Below are 20,390 nucleotides of genomic sequence, written 5' to 3' on the forward strand. Positions count from 1 at the left end.
TAACAAAAAGAGAAGAAGGCTTCTGGTCCGAAATACAACCCAAGCAAGAAGCGGTTCAGTGGAAACTGCTACAACTGTGGGAAAACCGGACACAAATCTACGGAGTGTCGTGCTCCGAAGAAAGACAAGAAAAGGGGTCAAGCAAACATGGTAGTAAACCATGATGATGTTGATAACTTGTGTGCCATGCTCTCTGAATGTAACTTGGTGGGAAATCCTAAACTGTGGTGGTTTGATTCAGGAGCCACTCGCCATGTTTGTGCAGTTAGAGAGGCTTTTGCTACCTATGCTCTTGCTGAACCCGGAGAGACAGTTTATATGGGAAATGCTTCAACAGCAAAAGTTGAAGGATATGGGAAGGTATTTCTAAAAATGACTTCTGGCAAGGTCATGACTTTGAACAATGTCCTTTATGTTCCCGAAATGAGAAAGAATTTAGTCTCTACTGGACTTCTTGTTAAGCACGGTTTTAAGTGCGTTTTTGTATCCAACAAGGTTGTAATTAGTAAGAATGGAATATTTGTGGGAAAAGGTTACCTCACCGAGGGCTTTTTCAATCTAAATGTAATGGTTGTTGAAAATAATAATAATATTTCAGCTTCTTCTTACTTACTTGAGTCAAATGATTTATGGCATGTACGTTTGGGTCATGTCAATTATAAAACCTTGCGGAAAATGATTAACTTGGAAGTACTGCCTAAGTTTGAATGCGAAAAATCAAAATGTCAAATATGTGTGGAATCTAAGTATGTTAAACATCCTTATAAGTCAGTTGAAAGGAATTCAAATCCTTTAGACTTAATTCACACAGATATTTGTGACATGAAGTCAATACCATCTCGCGGTGGAAAGAAGTATTTCATAACTTTTATTGACGATGGTACTCGATATTGCTATGTTTACTTACTGAATAGTAAAGATGAAGCAATAGACGCATTCAGGCAATACAAAAATGAAGTTGAAACGCAACTTAACAAGAAAGTAAAAATGATAAGAAGTGATAGGGGTGGTGAATATGAATCTCCTTTTGAAGAAATATGTTTAGAATATGGAATTATTCATCAAACAACAGCCCCTTACACGCCCCAATCTAATGGGATTGCGGAAAGAAAGAATCGCACATTAAAGGAGATGATGAATGCGTTGTTGATAAGTTCTGGTTTGCCACAGAACTTGTGGGGGGAAGCCATTCTTACGGCTAATCGAATATTAAATCGAGTGCCCCATAGCAAAACACAATCCATTCCTTATGAACAATGGAAAGGAAGGAAGCCCAACTTGAATTATTTTAAAGTGTGGGGGTGTTTGGCAAAAGTGCAAGTTCCTAAACCCAAAAGGGTAAAGATAGGACCGAAAACCGTTGATTGTGTTTTCATAGGATATGCGACAAATAGTAAAGCATATCGATTTCTGGTTCATAAATCAGAAAATCCCGACATTCATAATAATACGGTTATAGAATCAGATAATGCTGAGTTTTTTGAAAATATATATCCGTATAAAAAGGAATATGAGTCGTTTGGTGAAGGATCTAAACGACCTCGGGAAGAAACAAAAGAAAGTACATGTAATCAGGAGAATCCAAGACGTAGTAAACGTCAAAGAACGTCTACTTCATTTGGACCAGATTTTGTGACTTTCTTATTGGAGAATGAGCCTCAAACATTTAAAGAAGCTATGACTTCTTCGGAATCATTGTTTTGGAAAGAGGCAGTCAATAGTGAAATAGAATCCATATTGAACAACCATACATGGGAATTGGTTGATCTTCCTCCTGGAAATAAACCTTTGGGTTCTAAATGGATTTTTAAGAGAAAAATCAAAGATGATGGCACTATTGATAAATTCAAGGCAAGGCTCGTAGTCAAAGGGTATAGACAACGAGAAGGTCTAGACTACTTTGATACATACTCTCCAGTTACAAGAATTACGTCCATACGGATGTTAGTAGCATTAGCTGCAGTGTATGGTCTTGAAATTCATCAAATGGATGTTAAGACGGCCTTCTTAAATGGAGAGTTGGAGGAAGAAATTTACATGGAACAACCTGAAGGGTTTGTGGTTCCAGGTAAAGAAAAGAAGGTATGTAGACTTGTTAAGTCTCTTTACGGACTAAAACAAGCACCCAAACAATGGCATACGAAATTTGACCAAACAATGTTGTCAAATGGTTTTAAGATAAATGAATGTGATAAATGCGTGTACATTAAAAATGTTCCAAATCACATAGTCATTGTTTGCCTATATGTGGATGATATGTTGATAATGAGTAATGGCATTGCCAACATAAATGCTACTAAGCGTATGCTCAATAGCAAGTTTGATATGAAAGACTTGGGAGTTGCTGATTTAATTCTGGGAATTAAGATCAATAAGACTCCTCAAGGTCTGGCATTGTCACAATCTCATTATATTAAGACAGTACTTGAAAAATTCAAGCACTTGGGCTTTAAAGTTGCAAAGACTCCAATTGACGTGAATCTTGCATTAGCAAAGAACAAAGGCCAAAGCATATCACAATTGGATTATGCTCGTGTATTGGGATGCTTAATGTATATCATGAATTGTACACGACCAGACATAGCTTGTGCTATAAGTAAACTGAGTCGATATACGAGCAATCCAGGCCAATCTCATTGGATGGCAATGAAACGAGTTTTGGGATATTTAGAACATACCCAGAACTTTGAATTGCACTACAGTAATTTCCCTGCGGTGATTGAGGGATACTGTGATGCAAATTGGATCACCGGTTCAACTGATTCTAAGTCCACGAGTGGATATGTATTCACTATTGGTGGAGGAGCGGTATCTTGGAAGTCGTCCAAACAAACATGTATTGCCCGCTCTACAATGGAGGCTGAATTCATAGCCTTAGATAAAGCCGGTGAAGAAGCTGAATGGCTCCGGAATTTCTTGGAAGACATTCCATTTTGGCCCAAACCGTTGGCACCAATATGCATACATTGTGATAGTCAAGCGGCAATTGGAAGGGCTGGGAGCGTCATGTATAACGGTAAATCTCGTCATATACGACGAAGACATAAAACCGTTAGGCAATTACTCTCTAGAGGAATTATCACAATTGACTATGTAAAGTCAAGTGATAATGTGTCGGATCCACTTACAAAAGGCCTAACTAGAGAGGTAGTTGAGAAATCATCAAGGGGAATGGGGCTATGGCCGAGAACAAGTCATTGTGGCGGTAACTCTACCTAGAAGACTGGAGATCCCAAGATCTAGGTTCAAAGAGATCAAACAAAGTCATTAATGACGGTTCAACATTGTCAAATAAAATTTTAGTCCATTCTCGTGATGAGACAATGTTCAGTACCAAGGATAAAGCATTAAGGCTTTTTAATGATTTCTAAATTTGATACGGGGTATATCAAATAGTGTATCTACAGGATGACACGTTTAGGAATCACCTATTTAAGTGTGAAGTGTGAGCCGCTTCAAGGAGAACTTTGTAAGGCCAGTTCTCTACGCACTTATGAAACCAGGCGGTGTTCATGGCTGAAACGAACACAACAATGAGAACCAAAGACGGTTAAGGGTTGATTGTGTGACTTATGGTTGTCTAGGTATACACCAAAGATCGACGGTTCAAAGATATCAAATCTACCGATTGACCGAGTATATCCGACATAAGTTTACTACGGAAAGTTCAAAGGGAAACCTACTTATCCAGATGCAATTAATCCTTGCTTGAAAATCACACAGTTTTTCATGCATACTTCCGTGATATAGCCATTCCCCATTCATGTGGGGGATTGTTGAGGTTTTATTTTAAGATGTAATATTCTTAAAATGAGGGTGAATGGGAAATGGAGGGAAAATGAAATTTTGAGTAAAATTTTAAGTTTCCCCTCTTAACAATGAGACATTGTCCCATATTGGAAGTGGAAGACATTTTTGGTGGGTATATATATAATTGCTCTTCTTGTAGCTCTTAAAGAGTTAAGAAGAAAGCAAGCCTCGCGCCGTCGTCGTCGTCGCTCGCTCGGCTCGGCTTCGGCTACGGCTACGGCTTCGGCTTCGGATTCGGATTCGGATTCGGATTCGGATTTGGATTTGGATTTGGTCAAATGATCGATTGATTGATTAATTTTTTGGACCAAATTTATTTGTTAATAGTAAATATTAACGTAAGATTATCCGTATTTGTAAACGGATATTTTCCAATCCGTGTATTGATAATTTGGCAGCCGGATAATGGTCTTCCCACCATGAAGTGCTTGCTCCACAAACATGAAGTGCTTGCTCCACAAACATGTAATGCTTGCTCCACCATGAAGGGTGGACGTTTGGTCTTGCACTCCTTCTTGGCTGCTATATATATGAGCAGCAAATGTTGAAGAAAGATACTCAACTCAACATACAATTCGCTCAACAAATTGGCTATACATTGCATTCCTTCCTCTCAGAACTTCCATACGTTTTTCTGAGTATATACTCCTTCGTTCTGCATTGTTTTTAACTTCAAACAAAGCAACTGTAAGTGTGATTTGCTACCGAACTTTGTGTTCGCCGAAACACTGGGGTTTGAAGTACCGCTACACCAGTGTGTTATTCGTTCTATCCTGGGAGGAAATAATCCATTACCTTGGGTACTAGGAGGGGATTAAATTCCTTAAGGAAACACTGTGAATTCAGTGGGCTCGAATTTATTATTATTGTTTCATTACGTTAACTTATATTTTGCAGAATTAATATTTACAAATACAGCAATATTGACCGGGAATAACAATCTTAAGGAATTTAATATTTATTTCTGTACTTGTGTTATTCTTATTATTCTGCAAACTAAAACCTTTGTGGTTTGTGTACTCCCGTTTTAGAGAGTTAAGCCTTCGTGGCGTTTTGTTGGATATTAAAATCTACGTGATTTTTACTCCAGTTTGAAAACGTGTATTAAACGTTTGTTTGTGTCATTCTTTTCTGGAAAAGATGATGACTGAAAACGAAAACCAAGCTGTTCCGATGGCGACTGCCAACGCAACGACAAGCCGAACACCGGCGTTGGCACCGGCAGAAAAACCCGGAAAATTTTCCGGGATTGATTTCAAACGCTGGCAGCAGAAGATGTTCTTCTACTTAACTACGTTATGTCTACAGAAGTTCATCAAGGAAGATGTTCCTGATCTGCCGGATAAAACTCCAGATAATGAACGCTTTCTCGTGATTGAAGCGTGGAAGCATTCTGATTTTTTATGCAAGAATTATATTCTTAGCGGACTGGATGATAATCTGTATAATGTATACAGTAGCATGGAGACATCCAAAGAATTGTGGAATGCGCTTGAAAAGAAATATAAGACTGAAGATGCCGGGATGAAGAAATTCGTTGCCGCAAAATTTCTGGACTACAAAATGATAGATAGCAAGTCTGTTATTACTCAAGTCCAGGAATTGCAAGTGATTATTCATGATCTACTGGCTGAAGGTCTTGTAATCAACGAAGCATTCCAAGTAGCAGCAATGATTGAGAAGTTGCCTCCGTTGTGGAAGGACTTCAAAAATTATTTGAAACACAAACGAAAGGAAATGTCCCTTGAAGATCTCATTGTTCGGTTGAGAATCGAAGAGGACAATAAAGCTGCTGAAAGGAGAGGCCGTGGAAATTCAACAATAATGGGAGCAAATATTGTTGAAGCTAACAAAAAGAGGAAGAAGGCTTCTGGTCCGAAATACAACCCAAGCAAGAAGCGGTTCAGTGGAAACTGCTACAACTGTGGGAAAACCGGACACAAATCTACGGAGTGTCGTGCTCCGAAGAAAGACAAGAAAAGGGGTCAAGCAAACATGGTAGTAAACCATGATGATGTTGATAACTTGTGTGCCATGCTCTCTGAATGTAACTTGGTGGGAAATCCTAAACTGTGGTGGTTTGATTCAGGAGCCACTCGCCATGTTTGTGCAGTTAGAGAGGCTTTTGCTACCTATGCTCTTGCTGAACCCGGAGAGACAGTTTATATGGGAAATGCTTCAACAGCAAAAGTTGAAGGATATGGGAAGGTATTTCTAAAAATGACTTCTGGCAAGGTCATGACTTTGAACAATGTCCTTTATGTTCCCGAAATGAGAAAGAATTTAGTCTCTACTGGACTTCTTGTTAAGCACGGTTTTAAGTGCGTTTTTGTATCCAACAAGGTTGTAATTAGTAAGAATGGAATATTTGTGGGAAAAGGTTACCTCACCGAGGGCTTTTTCAATCTAAATGTAATGGTTGTTGAAAATAATAATAATATTTCAGCTTCTTCTTACTTACTTGAGTCAAATGATTTATGGCATGTACGTTTGGGTCATGTCAATTATAAAACCTTGCGGAAAATGATTAACTTGGAAGTACTGCCCAAGTTTGAATGCGAAAAATCAAAATGTCAAATATGTGTGGAATCTAAGTATGTTAAACATCCTTATAAGTCAGTTGAAAGGAATTCAAATCCTTTAGACTTAATTCACACAGATATTTGTGACATGAAGTCAATACCATCTCGCGGTGGAAAGAAGTATTTCATAACTTTTATTGACGATGGTACTCGATATTGCTATGTTTACTTACTGAATAGTAAAGATGAAGCAATAGACGCATTCAGGCAATACAAAAATGAAGTTGAAACGCAACTTAACAAGAAAGTAAAAATGATAAGGAAGTGATAGGGGTGGTGAATATGAATCTCCTTTTGAAGAAATATGTTTAGAATATGGAATTATTCATCAAACAACAGCCCCTTACACGCCCCAATCTAATGGGATTGCGGAAAGAAAAAATCGCACATTAAAGGAGATGATGAATGCGTTGTTGATAAGTTCTGGTTTGCCACAGAACTTGTGGGGGGAAGCCATTCTTACGGCTAATCGAATATTAAATCGAGTGCCCCATAGCAAAACACAATCCATTCCTTATGAACAATGGAAAGGAAGGAAGCCCAACTTGAATTATTTTAAAGTGTGGGGGTGTTTGGCAAAAGTGCAAGTTCCTAAACCCAAAAGGGTAAAGATAGGACCGAAAACCGTTGATTGTGTTTTCATAGGATATGCGACAAATAGTAAAGCATATCGATTTCTGGTTCATAAATCAGAAAATCCCGACATTCATAATAATACGGTTATAGAATCAGATAATGCTGAGTTTTTTGAAAATATATATCCGTATAAAAAGGAATATGAGTCGTTTGGTGAAGGATCTAAACGACCTCGGGAAGAAACAAAAGAAAGTACATGTAATCAGGAGAATCCAAGACGTAGTAAACGTCAAAGAACGTCTACTTCATTTGGACCAGATTTTGTGACTTTCTTATTGGAGAATGAGCCTCAAACATTTAAAGAAGCTATGACTTCTTCGGAATCATTGTTTTGGAAAGAGGCAGTCAATAGTGAAATAGAATCCATATTGAACAACCATACATGGGAATTGGTTGATCTTCCTCCTGGAAATAAACCTTTGGGTTCTAAATGGATTTTTAAGAGAAAAATCAAAGATGATGGCACTATTGATAAATTCAAGGCAAGGCTCGTAGTCAAAGGGTATAGACAACGAGAAGGTCTAGACTACTTTGATACATACTCTCCAGTTACAAGAATTACGTCCATACGGATGTTAGTAGCATTAGCTGCAGTGTATGGTCTTGAAATTCATCAAATGGATGTTAAGACGGCCTTCTTAAATGGAGAGTTGGAGGAAGAAATTTACATGGAACAACCTGAAGGGTTTGTGGTTCCAGGTAAAGAAAAGAAGGTATGTAGACTTGTTAAGTCTCTTTACGGACTAAAACAAGCACCCAAACAATGGCATACGAAATTTGACCAAACAATGTTGTCAAATGGTTTTAAGATAAATGAATGTGATAAATGCGTGTACATTAAAAATGTTCCAAATCACATAGTCATTGTTTGCCTATATGTGGATGATATGTTGATAATGAGTAATGGCATTGCCAACATAAATGCTACTAAGCCGTATGCTCAATAGCAAGTTTGATATGAAAGACTTGGGAGTTGCTGATTTAATTCTGGGAATTAAGATCAATAAGACTCCTCAAGGTCTGGCATTGTCACAATCTCATTATATTAAGACAGTACTTGAAAAATTCAAGCACTTGGGCTTTAAAGTTGCAAAGACTCCAATTGACGTGAATCTTGCATTAGCAAAGAACAAAGGCCAAAGCATATCACAATTGGATTATGCTCGTGTATTGGGATGCTTAATGTATATCATGAATTGTACACGACCAGACATAGCTTGTGCTATAAGTAAACTGAGTCGATATACGAGCAATCCAGGCCAATCTCATTGGATGGCAATGAAACGAGTTTTGGGATATTTAGAACATACCCAGAACTTTGAATTGCACTACAGTAATTTCCTGCGGTGATTGAGGGATACTGTGATGCAAATTGGATCACCGGTTCAACTGATTCTAAGTCCACGAGTGGATATGTATTCACTATTGGTGGAGGAGCGGTATCTTGGAAGTCGTCCAAACAAACATGTATTGCCCGCTCTACAATGGAGGCTGAATTCATAGCCTTAGATAAAGCCGGTGAAGAAGCTGAATGGCTCCGGAATTTCTTGGAAGACATTCCATTTTGGCCCAAACCGTTGGCACCAATATGCATACATTGTGATAGTCAAGCGGCAATTGGAAGGGCTGGGAGCATTATGTATAACGGTAAATCTCGTCATATACGACGAAGACATAAAACCGTTAGGCAATTACTTTCTAGAGGAATTATCACAATTGACTATGTAAAGTCAAGTGATAATGTGTCGGATCCACTTACAAAAGGCCTAACTAGAGAGGTAGTTGAGAAATCATCAAGGGAAATGGGGCTATGGCCGAGAACAAGTCATTGTGGCGGTAACTCTACCTAGAAGACTGGAGATCCCAAGATCTAGGTTCAAAGAGATCAAACAAAGTCATTAATGACGGTTCAACATTGTCAAATAAAATTTTAGTCCATTCTCGTGATGAGACAATGTTCAGTACCAAGGATAAAGCATTAAGGCTTTTTAATGATTTCTAAATTTGATACGGGGTATATCAAATAGTGTATCTACAGGATGACACGTTTAGGAATCACCTATTTAAGTGTGAAGTGTGAGCCGCTTCAAGGAGAACTTTGTAAGGCCAGTTCTCTACGCACTTATGAAACCAGGCGGTGTTCATGGCTGAAACGAACACAACAATGAGAACCAAAGACGGTTAAGGGTTGATTGTGTGACTTATGGTTGTCTAGGTATACACCAAAGATCGACGGTTCAAAGATATCAAATCTACCGATTGACCGAGTATATCCGACATAAGTTTACTACGGAAAGTTCAAGGGAAACCTACTTATCCAGATGCAATTAATCCTTGCTTGAAAATCACACAGTTTTTCATGCATACTTCCGTGATATAGCCATTCCCCATTCATGTGGGGGATTGTTGAGGTTTTATTTTAAGATGTAATATTCTTAAAATGAGGGTGAATGGGAAATGGAGGGAAAATGAAATTTTGAGTAAAATTTTAAGTTTCCCCCTCTTAACAATGAGACATTGTCCCATATTGGAAGTGGAAGACATTTTTGGTGGGTATATATATAATTGCTCTTCTTGTAGCTCTTAAAGAGTTAAGAAGAAAGCAAGCCTCGCGCCGTCGTCGTCGTCGCTCGCTCGGCTCGGCTTCGGCTACGGCTACGGCTTCGGCTTCGGATTCGGATTCGGATTCGGATTCGGATTTGGATTTGGATTTGGTCAAATGATCGATTGATTGATTAATTTTTTGGACCAAATTTATTTGTTAATAGTAAATATTAACGTAAGATTATCCGTATTTGTAAACGGATATTTTCCAATCCGTGTATTGATAATTTGGCAGCCGGATAATGGTCTTCCCACCATGAAGTGCTTGCTCCACAAACATGAAGTGCTTGCTCCACAAACATGTAATGCTTGCTCCACCATGAAGGGTGGACGTTTGGTCTTGCACTCCTTCTTGGCTGCTATATATATGAGCAGCAAATGTTGAAGAAAGATACTCAACTCAACATACAATTCGCTCAACAAATTGGCTATACATTGCATTCCTTCCTCTCAGAACTTCCATACGTTTTTCTGAGTATATACTCCTTCGTTCTGCATTGTTTTTAACTTCAAACAAAGCAACTGTAAGTGTGATTTGCTACCGAACTTTGTGTTCGCCGAAACACTGGGGTTTGAAGTACCGCTACACCAGTGTGTTATTCGTTCTATCCTGGGAGGAAATAATCCATTACCTTGGGTACTAGGAGGGGATTAAATTCCTTAAGGAAACACTGTGAATTCAGTGGGCTCGAATTTATTATTATTGTTTCATTACGTTAACTTATATTTTGCAGAATTAATATTTACAAATACAGCAATATTGACCGGGAATAACAATCTTAAGGAATTTAATATTTATTTCTGTACTTGTGTTATTCTTATTATTCTGCAAACTAAAACCTTTGTGGTTTGTGTACTCCCGTTTTAGAGAGTTAAGCCTTCGTGGCGTTTTGTTGGATATTAAAATCTACGTGATTTTTACTCCAGTTTGAAAACGTGTATTAAACGTTTGTTTGTGTCATTCTTTTCTGGAAAAGATGATGACTGAAAACGAAAACCAAGCTGTTCCGATGGCGACTGCCAACGCAACGACAAGCCGAACACCGGCGTTGGCACCGGCAGAAAAACCCGGAAAATTTTCCGGGATTGATTTCAAACGCTGGCAGCAGAAGATGTTCTTCTACTTAACTACGTTATGTCTACAGAAGTTCATCAAGGAAGATGTTCCTGATCTGCCGGATAAAACTCCAGATAATGAACGCTTTCTCGTGATTGAAGCGTGGAAGCATTCTGATTTTTTATGCAAGAATTATATTCTTAGCGGACTGGATGATAATATGTATAATGTATACAGTAGCATGGAGACATCCAAAGAATTGTGGAATGCGCTTGAAAAGAAATATAAGACTGAAGATGCCGGGATGAAGAAATTCGTTGCCGCAAAATTTCTGGACTACAAAATGATAGATAGCAAGTCTGTTATTACTCAAGTCCAGGAATTGCAAGTGATTATTCATGATCTACTTGCTGAAGGTCTTGTAATCAACGAAGCATTCCAAGTAACAGCAATGATTGAGAAGTTGCCTCCGTTGTGGAAGGACTTCAAAAATTATTTGAAACACAAACGAAAGGAAATGTCCCTTGAAGATCTCATTGTTCGGTTGAGAATCGAAGAGGACAATAAAGCTGCTGAAAGGAGAGGCCGTGGAAATTCAACAATAATAGGAGCAAATATTGTTGAAGCTAACAAAAAGAGGAAGAAGGCTTCTGGTCCGAAATACAACCCAAGCAAGAAGCGGTTCAGTGGAAACTGCTACAACTGTGGGAAAACCGGACACAAATCTACGGAGTGTCGTGCTCCGAAGAAAGACAAGAAAAGGGGTCAAGCAAACATGGTAGTAAACCATGATGATGTTGATAACTTGTGTGCCATGCTCTCTGAATGTAACTTGGTGGGAAATCCTAAACTGTGGTGGTTTGATTCAGGAGCCACTCGCCATGTTTGTGCAGTTAGAGAGGCTTTTGCTACCTATGCTCTTGCTGAACCCGGAGAGACAGTTTATATGGGAAATGCTTCAACAGCAAAAGTTGAAGGATATGGGAAGGTATTTCTAAAAATGACTTCTGGCAAGGTCATGACTTTGAACAATGTCCTTTATGTTCCCGAAATGAGAAAGAATTTAGTCTCTACTGGACTTCTTGTTAAGCACGGTTTTAAGTGCGTTTTTGTATCCAACAAGGTTGTAATTAGTAAGAATGGAATATTTGTGGGAAAAGGTTACCTCACCGAGGGCTTTTTCAATCTAAATGTAATGGTTGTTGAAAATAATAATAATATTTCAGCTTCTTCTTACTTACTTGAGTCAAATGATTTATGGCATGTACGTTTGGGTCATGTCAATTATAAAACCTTGCGGAAAATGATTAACTTGGAAGTACTGCCCAAGTTTGAATGCGAAAAATCAAAATGTCAAATATGTGTGGAATCTAAGTATGTTAAACATCCTTATAAGTCAGTTGAAAGGAATTCAAATCCTTTAGACTTAATTCACACAGATATTTGTGACATGAAGTCAATACCATCTCGCGGTGGAAAGAAGTATTTCATAACTTTTATTGACGATGGTACTCGATATTGCTATGTTTACTTACTGAATAGTAAAGATGAAGCAATAGACGCATTCAGGCAATACAAAAATGAAGTTGAAACGCAACTTAACAAGAAAGTAAAAATGATAAGAAGTGATAGGGGTGGTGAATATGAATCTCCTTTTGAAGAAATATGTTTAGAATATGGAATTATTCATCAAACAACAGCCCCTTACACGCCCCAATCTAATGGGATTGCGGAAAGAAAGAATCGCACATTAAAGGAGATGATGAATGCGTTGTTGATAAGTTCTGGTTTGCCACAGAACTTGTGGGGGGAAGCCATTCTTACGGCTAATCGAATATTAAATCGAGTGCCCCATAGCAAAACACAATCCATTCCTTATGAACAATGGAAAGGAAGGAAGCCCAACTTGAATTATTTTAAAGTGTGGGGGTGTTTGGCAAAAGTGCAAGTTCCTAAACCCAAAAGGGTAAAGATAGGACCGAAAACCGTTGATTGTGTTTTCATAGGATATGCGACAAATAGTAAAGCATATCGACTTCTGGTTCATAAATCAGAAAATCCCGACATTCATAATAATACGGTTATAGAATCAGATAATGCTGAGTTTTTTGAAAATATATATCCGTATAAAAAGGAATATGAGTCGTTTGGTGAAGGATCTAAACGACCTCGGGAAGAAACAAAAGAAAGTACATGTAATCAGGAGAATCCAAGACGTAGTAAACGTCAAAGAACGTCTACTTCATTTGGACCAGATTTTGTGACTTTCTTATTGGAGAATGAGCCTCAAACATTTAAAGAAGCTATGACTTCTTCGGAATCATTGTTTTGGAAAGAGGCAGTCAATAGTGAAATAGAATCCATATTGAACAACCATACATGGGAATTGGTTGATCTTCCTCCTGGAAATAAACCTTTGGGTTCTAAATGGATTTTTAAGAGAAAAATCAAAGATGATGGCACTATTGATAAATTCAAGGCAAGGCTCGTAGTCAAAGGGTATAGACAACGAGAAGGTCTAGACTACTTTGATACATACTCTCCAGTTACAAGAATTACGTCCATACGGATGTTAGTAGCATTAGCTGCAGTGTATGGTCTTGAAATTCATCAAATGGATGTTAAGACGGCCTTCTTAAATGGAGAGTTGGAGGAAGAAATTTACATGGAACAACCTGAAGGGTTTGTGGTTCCAGGTAAAGAAAAGAAGGTATGTAGACTTGTTAAGTCTCTTTACGGACTAAAACAAGCACCCAAACAATGGCATACGAAATTTGACCAAACAATGTTGTCAAATGGTTTTAAGATAAATGAATGTGATAAATGCGTGTACATTAAAAATGTTCCAAATCACATAGTCATTGTTTGCCTATATGTGGATGATATGTTGATAATGAGTAATGGCATTGCCAACATAAATGCTACTAAGCGTATGCTCAATAGCAAGTTTGATATGAAAGACTTGGGAGTTGCTGATTTAATTCTGGGAATTAAGATCAATAAGACTCCTCAAGGTCTGGCATTGTCACAATCTCATTATATTAAGACAGTACTTGAAAAATTCAAGCACTTGGGCTTTAAAGTTGCAAAGACTCCAATTGACGTGAATCTTGCATTAGCAAAGAACAAAGGCCAAAGCATATCACAATTGGATTATGCTCGTGTATTGGGATGCTTAATGTATATCATGAATTGTACACGACCAGACATAGCTTGTGCTATAAGTAAACTGAGTCGATATACGAGCAATCCAGGCCAATCTCATTGGATGGCAATGAAACGAGTTTTGGGATATTTAGAACATACCCAGAACTTTGAATTGCACTACAGTAATTTCCCTGCGGTGATTGAGGGATACTGTGATGCAAATTGGATCACCGGTTCAACTGATTCTAAGTCCACGAGTGGATATGTATTCACTATTGGTGGAGGAGCGGTATCTTGGAAGTCGTCCAAACAAACATGTATTGCCCGCTCTACAATGGAGGCTGAATTCATAGCCTTAGATAAAGCCGGTGAAGAAGCTGAATGGCTCCGGAATTTCTTGGAAGACATTCCATTTTGGCCCAAACCGTTGGCACCAATATGCATACATTGTGATAGTCAAGCGGCAATTGGAAGGGCTGGGAGCGTCATGTATAACGGTAAATCTCGTCATATACGACGAAGACATAAAACCGTTAGGCAATTACTCTCTAGAGGAATTATCACAATTGACTATGTAAAGTCAAGTGATAATGTGTCGGATCCACTTACAAAAGGCCTAACTAGAGAGGTAGTTGAGAAATCATCAAGGGGAATGGGGCTATGGCCGAGAACAAGTCATTGTGGCGGTAACTCTACCTAGAAGACTGGAGATCCCAAGATCTAGGTTCAAAGAGATCAAACAAAGTCATTAATGACGGTTCAACATTGTCAAATAAAATTTTAGTCCATTCTCGTGATGAGACAATGTTCAGTACCAAGGATAAAGCATTAAGGCTTTTTAATGATTTCTAAATTTGATACGGGGTATATCAAATAGTGTATCTACAGGATGACACGTTTAGGAATCACCTATTTAAGTGTGAAGTGTGAGCCGCTTCAAGGAGAACTTTGTAAGGCCAGTTCTCTACGCACTTATGAAACCAGGCGGTGTTCATGGCTGAAACGAACACAACAATGAGAACCAAAGACGGTTAAGGGTTGATTGTGTGACTTATGGTTGTCTAGGTATACACCAAAGATCGACGGTTCAAAGATATCAAATCTACCGATTGACCGAGTATATCCGACATAAGTTTACTACGGAAAGTTCAAAGGGAAACCTACTTATCCAGATGCAATTAATCCTTGCTTGAAAATCACACAGTTTTTCATGCATACTTCCGTGATATAGCCATTCCCCATTCATGTGGGGGATTGTTGAGGTTTTATTTTAAGATGTAATATTCTTAAAATGAGGGTGAATGGGAAATGGAGGGAAAATGAAATTTTGAGTAAAATTTTAAGTTTCCCCTCTTAACAATGAGACATTGTCCCATATTGGAAGTGGAAGACATTTTTGGTGGGTATATATATAATTGCTCTTCTTGTAGCTCTTAAAGAGTTAAGAAGAAAGCAAGCCTCGCGCCGTCGTCGTCGTCGCTCGCTCGGCTCGGCTTCGGCTACGGCTACGGCTTCGGCTTCGGATTCGGATTCGGATTCGGATTCGGATTTGGATTTGGATTTGGTCAAATGATCGATTGATTGATTAATTTTTTGGACCAAATTTATTTGTTAATAGTAAATATTAACGTAAGATTATCCGTATTTGTAAACGGATATTTTCCAATCCGTGTATTGATAATTTGGCAGCCGGATAATGGTCTTCCCACCATGAAGTGCTTGCTCCACAAACATGAAGTGCTTGCTCCACAAACATGTAATGCTTGCTCCACCATGAAGGGTGGACGTTTGGTCTTGCACTCCTTCTTGGCTGCTATATATATGAGCAGCAAATGTTGAAGAAAGATACTCAACTCAACATACAATTCGCTCAACAAATTGGCTATACATTGCATTCCTTCCTCTCAGAACTTCCATACGTTTTTCTGAGTATATACTCCTTCGTTCTGCATTGTTTTTAACTTCAAACAAAGCAACTGTAAGTGTGATTTGCTACCGAACTTTGTGTTCGCCGAAACACTGGGGTTTGAAGTACCGCTACACCAGTGTGTTATTCGTTCTATCCTGGGAGGAAATAATCCATTACCTTGGGTACTAGGAGGGGATTAAATTCCTTAAGGAAACACTGTGAATTCAGTGGGCTCGAATTTATTATTATTGTTTCATTACGTTAACTTATATTTTGCAGAATTAATATTTACAAATACAGCAATATTGACCGGGAATAACAATCTTAAGGAATTTAATATTTATTTCTGTACTTGTGTTATTCTTATTATTCTGCAAACTAAAACCTTTGTGGTTTGTGTACTCCCGTTTTAGAGAGTTAAGCCTTCGTGGCGTTTTGTTGGATATTAAAATCTACGTGATTTTTACTCCAGTTTGAAAACGTGTATTAAACGTTTGTTTGTGTCATTCTTTTCTGGAAAAGATGATGACTGAAAACGAAAACCAAGCTGTTCCGATGGCGACTGCCAACGCAACGACAAGCCGAACACCGGCGTTGGCACCGGCAGAAAAACCCGGAAAATTTTCCGGGATTGATTTCAAACGCTGGCAGCAGAAGATGTTCTTCTACTTAACTACGTTATGTCTACAGAAGTTCATCAAGGAAGATGTTCCTGATCTGCCGGATAAAACTCCAGATAATGAACGCTTTCTCGTGATTGAAGCGTGGAAGCATTCTGATTTTTTATGCAAGAATTATATTCTTAGCGGACTGGATGATAATATGTATAATGTATACAGTAGCATGGAGACATCCAAAGAATTGTGGAATGCGCTTGAAAAGAAATATAAGACTGAAGATGCCGGGATGAAGAAATTCGTTGCCGCAAAATTTCTGGACTACAAAATGATAGATAGCAAGTCTGTTATTACTCAAGTCCAGGAATTGCAAGTGATTATTCATGATCTACTGGCTGAAGGTCTTGTAATCAACGAAGCATTCCAAGTAGCAGCAATGATTGAGAAGTTGCCTCCGTTGTGGAAGGACTTCAAAAATTATTTGAAACACAAACGAAAGGAAATGTCCTTTGAAGATCTCATTGTTCGGTTGAGAATCGAAGAGGACAATAAAGCTGCTGAAAGGAGAGGCCGTGGAAATTCAACAATAATGGGAGCAAATATTGTTGAAGCTAACAAAAAGAGGAAGAAGGCTTCTGGTCCGAAATACAACCCAAGCAAGAAGCGGTTCAGTGGAAACTGCTACAACTGTGGGAAAACCGGACACAAATCTACGGAGTGTCGTGCTCCGAAGAAAGACAAGAAAAGGGGTCAAGCAAACATGGTAGTAAACCATGATGATGTTGATAACTTGTGTGCCATGCTCTCTGAATGTAACTTGGTGGGAAATCCTAAACTGTGGTGGTTTGATTCAGGAGCCACTCGCCATGTTTGTGCAGTTAGAGAGGCTTTTGCTACCTATGCTCTTGCTGAACCCGGAGAGACAGTTTATATGGGAAATGCTTCAACAGCAAAAGTTGAAGGATATGGGAAGGTATTTCTAAAAATGACTTCTGGCAAGGTCATGACTTTGAACAATGTCCTTTATGTTCCCGAAATGAGAAAGAATTTAGTCTCTACTGGACTTCTTGTTAAGCACGGTTTTAAGTGCGTTTTTGTATCCAACAAGGTTGTAATTAGTAAGAATGGAATATTTGTGGGAAAAGGTTACCTCACCGAGGGCTTTTTCAATCTAAATGTAATGGTTGTTGAAAATAATAATAATATTTCAGCTTCTTCTTACTTACTTGAGTCAAATGATTTATGGCATGTACGTTTGGGTCATGTCAATTATAAAACCTTGCGGAAAATGATTAACTTGGAAGTACTGCCCAAGTTTGAATGCGAAAAATCAAAATGTCAAATATGTGTGGAATCTAAGTATGTTAAACATCCTTATAAGTCAGTTGAAAGGAATTCAAATCCTTTAGACTTAATTCACACAGATATTTGTGACATGAAGTCAATACCATCTCGCGGTGGAAAGAAGTATTTCATAACTTTTATTGACGATGGTACTCGATATTGCTATGTTTACTTACTGAATAGTAAAGATGAAGCAATAGACGCATTCAGGCAATACAAAAATGAAGTTGAAACGCAACTTAACAAGAAAGTAAAAATGATAAGAAGTGATAGGGGTGGTGAATATGAATCTCCTTTTGAAGAAATATGTTTAGAATATGGAATTATTCATCAAACAACAGCCCCTTCGGCTACGGCTACGGCTTCGGATTCGGATTCGGATTCGGATTCGGATTCGGATTCGGATTCGGATTCGGATTTGGATTTGGTCAAATGATCGATTGATTGATTAATTTTTTGGACCAAATTTATTTGTTAATAGTAAATATTAACGTAAGATTATCCGTATTTGTAAACGGATATTTTCCAATCCGTGTATTGATAATTTGGCAGCCGGATAATGGTCTTCCCACCATGAAGTGCTTGCTCCACAAACATGAAGTGCTTGCTCCACAAACATGTAATGCTTGCTCCACCATGAAGGGTGGACGTTTGGTCTTGCACTCCTTCTTGGCTGCTATATATATGAGCAGCAAATGTTGAAGAAAGATACTCAACTCAACATACAATTCGCTCAACAAATTGGCTATACATTGCATTCCTTCCTCTCAGAACTTCCATACGTTTTTCTGAGTATATACTCCTTCGTTCTGCATTGTTTTTAACTTCAAACAAAGCAACTGTAAGTGTGATTTGCTACCGAACTTTGTGTTCGCCGAAACACTGGGGTTTGAAGTACCGCTACACCAGTGTGTTATTCGTTCTATCCTGGGAGGAAATAATCCATTACCTTGGGTACTAGGAGGGGATTAAATTCCTTAAGGAAACACTGTGAATTCAGTGGGCTCGAATTTATTATTATTGTTTCATTACGTTAACTTATATTTTGCAGAATTAATATTTACAAATACAGCAATATTGACCGGGAATAACAAAAATATGGTTTACAGTTCCAATAAACAACTTGACATTTTAAAATTTGGGCAGAAAAAATGAATTGCCCCCTTGAAGTAAAGTTCTGACTCCATGAAAAGGTTAGCCAAACTTTAAGGCACAAAGCATTGAGAAACTGCAGTCAAAACCAAAACGCGTACTCCAATTAAAAGCAAGATGGCTACAATACTTGGTCTGATGAAAATAATTTTAAGATACCGTTTTCAGCTTCAGTATGCTACTTCACATGTAAAAATCTTATTAAAAGTTTGGTTCAAGATACCCTTCTAGAGAAACATTCTCGTGGCTCAATTAAATTGTATTACTTAAAAAACCAAATGGCACACTGAAACAAGCCACACTACAAAGTATCAAGAACCTCAACCACACCAAGGTAACATGAAATAGAGAAACCAAATCGAATTACCTAAGCATATAAGTTTCATTTAGCTTAATCACACTGCCATGAAAACAAACAAACACTTTAAAATAAGAGCAAGGAAACTCACGAGGTCGCCTTCGATCATGTATTTGGAGACTTCATCACGGAGAGTGATAAGCTCCTCTTCAGAAAAGTCCTTCATAATCTTGTTCTCAATTTGAAGGTCTACCAGAATCTGGCGTGCACTGGTGCGGCCAATCCCATGAATGTATTGCAAGGCAAACTCTACTCTTTTGTTGTTTGGTATCTCCACTCCTCCCACACGCACACACTTTATACTCAAACCTCCAATCTACACCCAAACATCATTTCACTTCCAATTCAAAAAAGTCATAAAATTTAAATTTCAGCAAACCCAATTCAATTCCAACTCAAAGAAGTCATAAATATGGAAACTTTAGCAGAGCCCATTTCAATTCCAACTCAAAAAACTGAAAAATGGAAACTTCAGCAAAACCCATTTCAATTACAACTCGAAAAAGTTCAAAAAATGGAAACTTTAGCAAAAACCCATGTTTGGTTACTGGAAAAAAATTAAGAAAAGAAAAGGGAGTCAAGTGTACCTTGGGAAAAGATGTGGGAGTTGAGAAAGAGAGAGAATTGTGCTTGGAGATTGCAGAAGTGTTGCAGATAAGGGAGAGCGAAGGTAGTACAGGAGTTGCTAGTGCTTGTGCCATTCTTGAAATTTTGATGAAGAAATAAGAGGAGAAGATGGAGCGTTTTCTCTTATCTTTTTGGGGAAACAGGATAGGAATGGAGTTTTTTTCTATGGTTTTCTAATATGGAGCCCAGGTTTGGAAATAATTTTTTTTTTCAAAAAGAAATTGGAACAAAATTTAACTTTTAATGACTAAAATGTCATAATTCAAAATTTACTTTTTTTCCATAATTGGGAAAAAATATATTCTTACCGTTTGTAATTTATCAATATGAGGAAATGGACTTTCATGGCAAGCTATAATGTTGAAATTAAGAATGTGTCCTTTTTAAATCTCTTATACGTAAAAGATTTAAGACCGCATATATCTCACCTTCCCAGATTTCACTTGTGGGAATTTACTGGGTTTATTATTATTGTTGTTTTGCGTAAAAGTAAATCTCCATATATAAAAAAAGAAATTAAATCATAAAACTAAAAACAAATTTATAA

General features: G+C 38.0%; 1 protein-coding gene across 1 annotated transcript in view; it reads right to left on the bottom strand.

The window, feature by feature from the left end:
- Nucleotides 1–20,025, bottom strand: part of LOC104099897 (small ribosomal subunit protein uS13c) — a 28,864-nt gene extending 8,839 nt beyond the window's left edge. Inside the window, exons 1-2 of the mRNA XM_070187353.1 lie at nucleotides 19,804–20,025; nucleotides 19,308–19,532 (exon numbers count right to left, since the gene is read on the bottom strand). Coding sequence (XP_070043454.1) covers nucleotides 19,308–19,532; nucleotides 19,804–19,917 — 339 coding nt within the window. The 5' untranslated portion in view covers nucleotides 19,918–20,025. The remainder of the gene's footprint in view (nucleotides 1–19,307; nucleotides 19,533–19,803) is intronic.
- Nucleotides 20,026–20,390: the final 365 nt, after the last annotated feature.

Source organism: Nicotiana tomentosiformis, chromosome 10, assembly GCF_000390325.3.
Source record: "Nicotiana tomentosiformis chromosome 10, ASM39032v3, whole genome shotgun sequence".
Lineage (NCBI taxonomy): Eukaryota > Viridiplantae > Streptophyta > Magnoliopsida > Solanales > Solanaceae > Nicotiana > Nicotiana tomentosiformis.